This window comes from Ovis canadensis, chromosome 13 (genome assembly GCF_042477335.2).
Source record: "Ovis canadensis isolate MfBH-ARS-UI-01 breed Bighorn chromosome 13, ARS-UI_OviCan_v2, whole genome shotgun sequence".
NCBI classification, from domain to species: Eukaryota; Metazoa; Chordata; class Mammalia; order Artiodactyla; family Bovidae; genus Ovis; species Ovis canadensis.
In genome coordinates this window covers 66,478,390-66,489,660 of record NC_091257.1, presented here as the reverse complement: position 1 = coordinate 66,489,660, position 11,271 = coordinate 66,478,390, and the positions used below count along the sequence as shown (strand labels likewise).

General features: G+C 54.6%; 1 protein-coding gene across 3 annotated transcripts; it reads left to right on the top strand.

Moving 5' to 3' along the window:
• Positions 1-10,124, top strand: CDC25B (cell division cycle 25B). 3 transcript variants are annotated; one of them, XM_069548071.1, is made up of 16 exons: positions 1-912; positions 1,709-1,815; positions 2,462-2,513; positions 4,276-4,317; positions 4,473-4,509; positions 4,763-4,885; positions 4,989-5,111; positions 5,310-5,444; positions 5,893-5,973; positions 6,092-6,271; positions 6,450-6,545; positions 7,248-7,310; positions 7,453-7,551; positions 7,742-7,875; positions 8,576-8,687; positions 8,842-10,124. In XM_069548071.1, exons 1-16 carry the CDS (start codon positions 713-715, stop codon positions 8,980-8,982), a joined length of 1,725 nt encoding a protein of 574 aa, XP_069404172.1. In that variant the 5' UTR covers positions 1-712; the 3' UTR covers positions 8,983-10,124. The 3 variants fall into 3 exon arrangements, with proteins under 3 accessions (XP_069404172.1, XP_069404173.1, XP_069404174.1); XM_069548073.1 differs by lacking the exon at positions 1,709-1,815 and having other exon boundaries at positions 513-912; XM_069548072.1 differs by lacking the exons at positions 1,709-1,815; positions 2,462-2,513 and having other exon boundaries at positions 465-912.
• Positions 10,125-11,271: the final 1,147 nt, after the last annotated feature.

Below are 11,271 nucleotides of genomic sequence, written 5' to 3'. Positions count from 1 at the left end.
TCATGTGACCTTGAACGAGTTAATGAACTTCTCTACGCCTCATCGTCTCTGTCGGTAAAGTGGACCGGCGAACACAGACCGCACTGCACAGCTGTATTCCGCAGATTCCTGGAACGGAGGCTCTCATGATGCCAGCCGGTACTTGTAAGTGATGTTAAACGGTGGGGTCCCTCTGAGGCTACTCTACGGAGTTGTTGCATCTCCTGAGGCCCTCTTCCCTGCGAGGGTGGGTAGCTCCAAACCACATACTGAGAATCGGAATTTGAGAAGCCCGGTTCCTTGAACCCTGGCTGGGAGGGAGTGCCGGGGTTAATTCCTTGGTTCCTTCACTCGACCCAAAGCCTGGAACTGGGCGAGGCCGGGCTGGTCCAGCCTCGGCGCCTTCCAACATACTAGCCCCGCCCTCCGTCCCGCCTCTCTTCTTTACTGCGCCCCCATTGGTGGCGTCCGGCGGCGCGGCCGCTGTTATTTTTCGAATATATAAGGAGGTGGAGGTGGCAGCCTCTGCTAGAGGCTTCCTGGGCTGGTGGCTTGTCCCCGTGTCCCTCCTCCCTTCCCCACCCTCCCCACTTCCCTCTCCTCTCTCTCTCCTGCCCCGTTGCTCTTCCTCCCTCCCTTCCCCTCCACCCCGGGCCGGCTCCCTACCTCGCCCAGGCCAGCTGTGCCCGGCGTCTGTCGGTCGCCCTACGCCAGGCCCGCCCGCCGCACCGCGATGGAGCTGCCCCAGCCGGAGCCCGTGGCAGGCTCGGCTCTCAGTCCGGCCGACATGCGCGGTGGCGCCCAGCGTCCTGACCACCTCCCGGGCCTCCGGCTGGGGGCTCATGGCCTCCTGGGGTCTCCGGAGCGCGCGGCCGCTTCCTCGCCGGTCACCACCCTTACCCAGACTATGCACCATCTCGCTGGGCTCGGCAGGTAGGGGGCCCCAGGGATGCTCGGTGTGGGGTGGGAGGCCTGCACTAGGGTTTGGTCCCAGGCCTCTCTGGAACCGGGCATGGATGCCAAACGGAGAGGCATCCCAGACACAGCCTGCTTCAAGGCTCAGGACCGAGCTGTGCTGCTCACACCCTCCAGGTGACTTGTTCTTGGCTGCCACAATTCTCTGGAGACCCTCTTCCCTACCTCCACCATGCTGCCTCCCTAATCTTGGCTCAGATCTCCACCATTTTGCCCCAGGCAGGGGATCCTGAGCCTGGAGGGGGAATTTGAGGGTGGTCCTGTTCCCTCCACCCTCAGTTCTTTCCTGGGGTAAAGGGGTTAAACACTGGTCCTGTTCCCTGAGCAAGTGTGCAGCTCCAGGCTGGGTTGTCCTTGAAGCAATAAAGGCCAAAGGCTTGGCCACTCCTCCAGAAAGGCTTGTGGGTGGGTGGGGACCTTTAGAGTTTAGGGGACGGCCCTCTAGGGCTGTCTGCTGCCCCACCATTCCCCAGGATGGTCCCAGCCCACCTCCTTGCTCTTGCTCTGGGTTCACCTTCCCTGCACCCAGGAGAACCTTTAATCAATCAACAAAGAGAAGACACTAGGGCCTCTGTAGAAGGCCTGAGAAGAGGGTAGATCCTTGATGCCATCACCTCCTTGAGACAGTGCAGTGACTGGAAGGGCCTTTCAGAGGTTGGGGGGCGGGGTGCGGTGTTGGTGGGAACATGGGCCAGCCAGCCCTTGAGCCCCACATTTACCTTTCTCCTTCCCTGGGTCCCTGCTCCCTTCTCAGCGAGACCCCAAAGAGTCAGGTAGGCAGCCTGCTCACATGCCTATCCCTGTCCCGTCGGGCGTCTGAATCCTCCCTGTCGTCTGAGTCCTCTGAATCTTCTGATGCAGGTGAGGCCCAGGGGTGCCAGGGGAGTTTGGGGGGCTACCCGAGCCTCCCCACTTCCCTGCTGATCAGACTAACATCCTCACCACAACCTGATGGGACCCCAGCAGGCTCCCCCTGCTCACTTCTGGTGGGGAATACCACACCCAGCATAGACTGGCTGAGTGATGGGGTGCTGGGTGGGGTCCTCCAAGTGAGATGAGATCTTACTATTTAAAACTAGGCGCCGAAGTCCTAACCCACAGCCCCACCTGGGAGGCAATTAGGCTGAAAGTCTGTCATTTTATAACATTCACTTGCCTTCAGCTTTAACTTTCATTAAAAGCTGTAATCTCTTCTAGGACAAATTATTTTAAATCAGTTCAAGAAAAATGCTTAGCAGAATTTTGGTTTAAAGCCTAAACTTTAGGCTTTAAAGTTTCCATAGTAATAGGTGATTCCAGAGAGAATAGTAAATAGGGAATGGAGCCCTGTGTAACTTGGCAGTGTGTCAGCCCTTGGGGTCTATGGGTGGATTTTGTTTCAGATTTTAATGTGTCAAGACCTAAGATAAAACAGGTTTCCCCCCTTCTCTGAATAGGGTTGGGACATGGTAAGGAAAAGTGTGCAGGAAATGCCACCACTTTCAAACCAAGGCACTCTGTCTCTCAGGTCTGTGCATGGACTCTCCCAGCCCTATGGACCCCAACATGGCAGAGCAGACGTGAGTAGAGAAGAGGGACCACACGGTCAAGGAGGGGAACCTGCCCTTGGAACCTGCCCTTAGTTCCACCCTAAACTCACTAGGGGAGCTTGGGAGAGCAAACAGACCTCCCTGAACCCCTGTATAGGGGCGATCATTGACCTTCCCGTGTCCTGGCATTCTGCTTGTCTCAGGGAAGGGTCTACTATCATGGGAGCAGCTTAGAATGGGTTCAAGACCAGGGTGGAAGGAACAGTAGCCACAGGGAGCCTCTTGCAGGAATACAGGACTGTATGTGCCCTTTCTGCCTATACACATATTTTTCTTTCCTGTGAATTATCACAATTTAAAAATATGGTCCAACTAATTCAAAGTTTTTAATTTACTCTAGGCCAAACAATACAGTTGCTGCAAGCTGGTTTGGCCCTTGGCTCTCCTATCAGTAACCACTGGTTTCAGTGACATTTCACCTGCTGGCCAACCCTTGGAACAGGCCCTTTGTGAAGGAGAGTGGAGAAGTTTGGGGGCTCTGCTCAACACAGTTCTCTGCTTGGTTGTGGGGCATGAGTAGTACCTTCCAGAGCACAGCTGTTCCCATCCAGCTGTTCAGGCCCCAGCATGGAGAGCAGCTGTCAGGCATTACTGGGAACAATGGGCATCCCCGGCCTGGGCTGAAGGACTGTGGATTTGGGTTTAGGGTGGTGGCTGTCTTTCCTCCCATTGCCTTTGATCAGACTGGGCTGGGCTGCAGGTTTGTTCATAAACAGGAAATGGGGAGAGCATTGGGTGGTGGTGTGGGGACTGCAGGTTGGGTTTTGATGAAACACAGAGCTGAACCTGCTTTACCCCTAGGGCCCAGGTGCAGACTGAAAACCAAGCCAATTAAATTGGTCATCCTGGTGCCAGGTTGGCTGCATACAGCCACCCTCGGGGGGTGAGGGGGGGGCGGTGGGTTATCCTCCTGACACTTTAGCCCTCAGTTTCCCACCACCAACACTGCACCTGTCTTAACGGTTACACAGAAAGAGGTGTGTGTGTGTGTGTGTGTGTGTGTGTACACATAGACACACAAAAGCCCTTCCTGGCAGGTGGTCCCTGGTAACATAGCTAGGCTCAAAAGGAACATCTGTTGGAATTCTTTGCCTGCTGGTCTCTTCTAAGGCAGGAGGAGGGGGTGGGACAGAGGCTGGGTTCTAAAATTCCACAGGAGGGAGGAGAGGTTATGACTTTGGACATTTGTCACTAGGGGGTCTGACATGGCAGACCAGGGCTGATCCAGGGGCACACTGAACCAGGCCCCTGTTTTGGAGGAGCCAGGACTATCCCACACAAGGGGAGGGAAGCCCTGCCTTGCTGGTATCCAGGCCCTGGAGACACCCACATTTTCAGGACAAGGCTTGTCATGGGATGGATGGATGCCTTTCCTGGCAGCCATATGGCCCTGCTGAGGTGATTTGCATACAGGTGGAAGGCCTGTGGGCAGGCTGGTGAGACCGTTGCCTTGGTAACTCCTCAGCTACCCCAAGACCTACCCCAGCTGTCTCTGTCACTGCCATTCTTCAGGCCTCTTCCATTCAGGGCAGCTTTTAAAATCCCAGGCTGCCTCTTATCTCCCTCTTCCCCTATACCTGGGCTCATGATAGGTGCTGCTTTCTTCTTACCTCCTCTTTCCCCTGGCCTGAGCTCTGGCTCCCCTGGGCCTTGTGGACTGAGGACCCAAGGCTGGGGATAGGCAATGGGCTGTGAGGAGACCTAGGTTGAATGGGACCCTTCTCTGTCCTAGGTTCGAACAGGCCATCCAGGCAGCCAGCCGCGTTATTCAAAAGTAAGTGCTCTGGCCTTCGTTGCACAGGCTCCCCTGCCCTGTGTGGGTGGAGTAGGCCCCAGGATGTACAGGGCTCTGTGGTGGAGGGGCACCTGGCATGTTCTCCGGCACAGCCTGACTCTCCAGCCCTGAGGTGTCCCCGTTTCCTTCTGCAGTGAGCAGTTTGCCATCCGACGTTTCCAGTCCTTGCCGGTGAGTGTCCTCTGAGGCCCATTGGGAGACTTGGGCCTGCTGGCCAGGATTGTAGAGGGCAGGAGGGACCTGGATTGGCTCTCAGAGGGTGGACTTGAAGCAGTTGGGTGTCCCTTGTCTGGCTATGGGAGACGGGGCTTTGGAGGTGGACCAGGGATCTGGGGGAGTTGGAGCAGGGATGGGAGAAGGTAGGGCCTGGGCTGGCACTAGAGGAATGCAGCCTTCTCTATCTACTGCCCTCCTGGCTGTCTAGGGGAGGCTTCTGGGCCACAGTCCTGTGCTACGGAACATCACCAACTCCCAAGCGTCTGGCACCTGGAGGAAGACTGAGCCATGTGACCAAGCTGCCCACGGCTCTGGGGAGGACAAAGAGAATGTGCGTTTCCAGAAGGCCTGAGTTGAAGCACTTCAGGGAGAGAGGGGCTTACTGGAGTGGTTTTTCTGGCATCTGATCATGCATCCCCCTGTATTGCCCACAGGATGGATTTGTCTTCAAGATGCCAGGGAAACCCACACATCCCAGCCACTCCCGTGCTCTTGGGGAGTGGGCCAGCCGCAGAGAAGCCTTTGCCCAGAGGCCAAGCTCAGCTCCCGACCTGATGGTATACCAGGAGAGCTGACCCATGCAGGGCAGGCATGCACGCAGGGCAGGTGCCTGTGAAGGCAGCCCGGGAAATGGGGGTGATCCTGAGCCCTGAGGCAGTGGGAACCTTATTTCTCAGAAGGTTAGGGTGGAGACTTGTCTCGGGGCCCCATGTTGAGTCTCCTCTGTCTCCTCTCCTTCTTCGTCACCCGTGCAGTGTCTCACCCCTGAGCGGAAGATGGAAGTAGAGGAACTGATCCCCCTGGCCCGATGCCACTTCTCCCTGACCCCCTCCACAGGGGCTGTTGAGGAAGACGATGGATTTGTGGATATCCTGGAGACTGACTTAAAGGTAAACAGGCTTGCCTTGTCAGGCCCCCTACCTCTCCCTTCCTGAGATCTGAAAGAGGTAAGCTCTGAGCTCCTACAACAAGACTATGACCTCATTTCAATGTCAGAAGAAGAACTGGAGGTAACTGAGTCACAGCCTGATCTCTGGCCAATCAGAGAAGAGGAAGTGGCTGGTGCTGCAATGGAGGGTGGATGGACAGGGCAAAGGGAAGCCTGGTCTTCCTGTATCACCATGCTTCTCATATCTATGCAAGTCCCTCTGGCGAGTGGGGCCCCACAGTTTCCTGGTCCTGGGGGCTGCCCTGTGTGGAGGTGTGAGCAGGGTCACCAAGGGCTACTGGCCTGGAATTTTGCTGGGAGAACTGGGAAAACTGCCCTGGAGGACTTGGGGCCTTAGGTGTTGGATCTGTGCCTACGGTGTGACCATACCCTTGCTGATCTGGCCTCAGGAGAATGATGTAGTTCCCCCAGGCATGGAGAGCCTCATCAGTGCCCCACTGGTCAAGACCTCAGAAAAGGAAGAGGAACAGGTGAGCCCCTGGAGAGGCCCCTCAAAACTTGGGAGTGGTGGGGCCCTACCCTCTGAGTGAGACTGGTATGGAAAGCAGGGGCTAGGAACGCTGACCCTAGACCTGCTGCCTCTGCCAGGACCTCATCATGTACAGCAAGTGCCAGCGGCTCTTCCGCTCTCCGTCCATGCCCTGCGGTGTGATCCGGCCCATCCTCAAGAGGCTGGAGCGCCCGCAGGACCAGGATCTGCCTGTACAGAACAAGCGGAAAAGGAGTGTGACCCCTCCAGAGGAGGAGCTGCGGGAGACTGAGGAACCTGTGAGTACCCCACTCGTGGGCTGGGACTGGGCTGGACTGCCACCCTCCAAGTCTACCCTGTAAGCCCTTCTCAGCTGGGTTTGTAGAGGGGGGCAGGGTGCAAGGAAGGGGGATACTAACCAGACAGGGCACTGAGGGACAGCCTCACCCCTGACCCTGGCTGCCACTTGCCTCACAGAAAGCCCGCATTCTCCGCTCAAAGTCTCTGTGTCATGATGAGATTGAGAATATCCTGGACAGTGACCACCGAGAACTGATCGGGGATTACTCCAAGGTACCAGCAGTGGGACCCTCTGGAGGCTCGGTCCCATGTGGCCCCTGAGCCCAGCAACTGCTTCAGTGACTCCCATTCTCCCAGAAGCGCCTTATTTGATCCTTTGCATCTTATCCTGTAGTCTCACCCAGACTTCTCTCTCTAGGCTCTCTTTGATCTCCTATCTCAAATCTGTCCAGGGCATCATTGGTATCTCCACCTTGGAGAAGATTTCCATCTTGCCTGGGGCCTCCTGGGGCCTGCTTGGCAAAGCTTGGGGACAGGAGGCATGGAGGGTTCATAGCCTCTGCTCCCCATCTTCATTTCCCCTTGGAAGCTTGTTTTCTGGGGATCAGACCCTAGAGGCACCTCTTGGTTGCAATGGGAACCAGAGCTTAATTTGAAAGTCGAAGCAGACACTTCCCTGGTGGTCCAGGGGCTAAGACTCCACGCTACCAATGCAGGGGGCCCAGGTTGGATTCCTGGTCAGGGAACTAGATCCCGCATGGCACAATTAAGAGTTCATGTGCTGCAAAAAATCCCACATGCAGCGGTGAAGATCAAAGATCCCATGCAACTAAGCCTGGATGCAGCCAAATAAAACAAGTAAATATTAGAAAAAGGGAAAGTCAAGCAAGTTTGGCTTTCAGACTTGAGGAAAAATTCATTTTTCTCAGGTTCCTAGTTTTGCCAATGTCACTGTCTCTCTCCCCTTCCTTTCAGGCCTTCCTCCTACAAACTGTGGATGGAAAGCACCAAGATCTCAAGTACATCTCACCAGAAACGGTATGCAGGGATGAGCTGTTTTTGGGTTCCTTTGGGACTTCTGTTTGCTTGTTAACCTCCCCTGGAGTCAGGCTACAAGTACTGGGTCAGCCCCTGCCTGCCAGCCTGAACCACTGGGACCCACCTCTGTGGCCTCCTGCAGGTGGTGGCTCTGCTGACAGGCAAGTTCAGCCACATTGTGGAGAAGTTTGTGATTGTCGACTGCAGATACCCCTATGAGTATGAAGGCGGTCACATCAAGGTGAGGCAGGGTGATGGGAGAGGCCCTGAAGACTCATCCAGTTCTGTCCTTCCTCTGCCCAAAGGATGCACCCTCTCATGGGGTAGGATCTGCCCTTCAAGAGGCGGAGTCACTCACCTGAAAGATGGGGGCCGCACAGGGCAGGGTCAGCCACGCACAGCTGTGGCCTGACCTCTGGCTTCTCTGGCAGACTGCTGTGAACCTGCCTCTGGAACGGGATGCCGAGACCTTCCTGCTACAGAGCCCCATCACACCCTGCAGCCTGGATAAGAGAATCATCCTCATTTTCCACTGTGAATTTTCATCTGAGCGGGGCCCCCGCATGTGAGTCCCAGCTTTGCCCAGCCAGCTAGTGCTGCTCCTCACCTTCCCTTCTTAGGCTTTCGGGTGCTAGAACCATCCAGTGGCCAAGAGGCGTGAGCCAAGCCCTGGCCCCTCCTTGATCTGGGCCTCTTATCTCACCTTGGAGCTTGGAGCAGACCGTATCCCTGCTTCCCTGTGCATGACACTGTCCTCCTGTCTCCTCTCATCCTTTCTGTCAGGCCTCTCATCTTCCCTTTGTCCATTGCCGCCATCCCCACAAAACCTAATTCTAACTCTCCAGCAGTGTCCTTAAAATCCAGAGGTCCTGTCCCAGTCCTCAATGACGCTGACCTTCCAGGGTTCGATTGTTCTTTCCTCTCTCCATCTCCTCACCAAGCCTTGTCCAGACCTTCTGACTCTTACCTCTTGAACTTGGTTCACTTGTCTCCCTTCTGCCTTCACTTTCCTGGCCCAGAAGAAATGTCTCGAACAGAGATTGTGTAACTCTCTTCTGAACATAGAGCCCCTTTGATTTGCTTTTGTCTGTCTCCCCACCCTCTTGTGAACCCAGTTAGCTAGACTGAAGTAAAAGTGTTCCTGTGGCTGACATTCCTGCACTCAAGCCTTCTGTGGTTCCCAGAGGAGTGGGTGCAGGGAGCAGGTCCCCTGATACCTCCCACTGCACACCCAGCTCTCACCCCGACACCCCTTCTGGTCCCAGGTGCCGTTTCATTAGGGAACGAGACAGAGCCTCCAACGACTACCCCAGCCTCTACTATCCTGAGATGTATATACTCAAAGGCGGCTACAAGGACTTCTTCCCACAGCACCCGGTACGTCGGGTGGGGGTGGCCATAGCCTCCGTGGGAGGGTTGGGCTACAGGGAAAGGGGTTGACCAGGCAGTAGCCCTCGGATAAAGGAGGACAGGGTCCTCCTTGAAGTTGCCCAGTTCCCCATGTTGATTGCCCCATCCCATCCTGCCCTAGACCTTCTGTGAGCCTCAAGACTACCGGCCCATGAATCATGAGGACTTCAAAGATGAAATGAAGACCTTCCGCCTCAAGACACGCAGCTGGGCTGGCGAGCGGAGCCGGCGAGAGCTCTGCAGCCGCCTGCAGGACCAGTGAAGGGCCAGCAACTGTCCCACCCACCTTCCTTGCTTTGTGCGGCCTGGGCATCAGCCACCCTGTGGCCTCCGGGGCTGAGGGTCTGCTGTCCAGGGAAAAGACGGTGAGGGTGTCCTGTCTGCCTGCACCAGCCCTGATCCACTGTCTCACTCCAGTCATGTTCCATATCCTGGTGACACCCCCACCCTCACTCCAGCAGAGTCCAGCCTGCTGACTAAGTGAGATTGGATTAAGTCTAGCTCAAAGGAAGTATTTGTGTCTAACAGGAGCCTTTTTGGTGTCTTTTTCTTCCTTGTTTGGGTTAACCCTTTGTCTTGCTGTATTCAGAAAAGCCTCTTTTTTCCTAAGAGCCTTGTTTATATGTATGTGGCTGAGAGAAAGCTCCAGCCTCCTAGGAGGAGCCACCGCTACCCTCGGAGTTAGCACCGTGTCCCAGGTGCTAACACACTCCTAAGTATGTGTGCCACACTCCCCTTTCTCCTTCCCGTCTCTCCATGTGAACATCTCCAGCACAGGCATGAGCTCTTCCTCTTTCCTGTTTCGGTGTTGTTTGTATGCTTGATTTCTTTTTTTTCCATCTCAGGATAGTTACAGGCTAAGGTTTAGGTTTTCCCTGTCCAGTTGTTAAAGATACAAATATTCATAACCCACTTGGCCCTGGCTTCTGTGGCTCGGAAAGGGATGTTATTATCCATGGAGGCCCCTGGGTGAGGGTTAAGGCCTGCATCCTGAGCCCACTGGAAACCTAGCCCTCACTGCTGTGAACCCTGGGGGCTGAACCCATGTCAGAACTTGCTACTGTCTCGTCACGGACGGACAGAGGGACGAATGGAAGTGTGGATGGATGGTGGATGTATGGATGGCCATAGACCCACAATGCCTTGTCCACAAACCACTGAACTGAAGGCATTTTGGTGAGTGTGACTGCCTGCAGCAGGAGTATACATGTGCCTGTCTGTAACAAAATCTTTACACTTTAAGATTTGGAGATATTCAAAAGGAAATGTTATGGAAGCAGCTAAACTAAGGCCAACCACCTCTGGATTCTGAATCTCGGGATATGGGCAGGGCTTCTTGAAGGCTCTGCTGAGTCATCTGGAAGGGTCTTGGTTCAATAAAGCACTGAGCAAGTTGAGTAAGTAGCATTGTGTCCTGTGGAGCCCTTAATAAGACTATGGCAGACCCTGATGGTGTAATACAGCAGAGGCAAGTCACCGGATTGGGGCTGGAAGACTCCTGGGGAGGTGGCCTCATACTCTCTTCCCAAGTCTTGCCAAGATTTTGGATTCAGCTTCCCTGTTTCCCTCATCTGGCTTCTCAAGCACTTCTGGGGTCCACCTTCCTAAACTAGCTCTCCATTCTTAAATTCTGCACCAAGAAGGCAAGAATGATGTCATCATGTCTGTTCTCTAGAACTGTCAGTGGCTCACCATTGCCTTCGGAAACCTAAAAGTCTTGTAGCCTTTAGGACCTAGACCCTCTCCTGCCTCATTCCTCACCTCTAGCTGAATTAAATCCCCCATAGTTGCTGTTCACATTTCCTTGTCCTTGAATCTGCAATATTATGCTCAGGCGTGCTCTCCTCAAGCTGCTATTTCTCTTAAGATTCAATTTCAAATGTTAATGCCTCCCAGAAGCCTCCCTGCTCTATTAGGGAAATGACTTTCATTATCCCCAGCACTCCAGCAAAGGTTCCACCACTTAGGAGATGCCAAGGTCAAGGTAAAAGAGTGGGAAAGGGCCGATCTGGGAGAACCAGAAACCTGGATGTGTCAGGAAATCCCCCTGGAATACCACAGCAAATGACTCTCCCACACCAGCCCAAATATGAGCTATGATGGTAGGGGCTCCTTTGCAAATGTACAACTAAGACACTGCCTGATACAGAGTGCTCACGCAACATGTCATGTGTCATCCCCACTTTTTGTTAAAGTTCTACCTTGCTGTGATTATTTGCTCCATTCTGCAGTGGGAAAACAGGCTGTTTCTTGCCAGAGCAATAAGAGACTTGAGAGTCCTAGGCTGAGTCTAAAGGACACTTACCCTGTCTCTAGCTTGTCCCCTCGACCCCAAGTTTCTTAAGCTCCTTGGTCTTCAATCTTGGTCTTGAGCCTGCTGCAAGGGCACAATAGGTAGGAGGGATGATATTGGCCAGGGGGGTGGGGGCAGCGGGGCTGGGCTTCTACTCAAGAAGTGTAGCCCAGAATCCCCCTCCACTGAGCAGGCAGCTGGCAACAAGCCAGCCTTATCTGGGTGAGGGGATTTACCCCAGAAAAGGGAAAATACTTG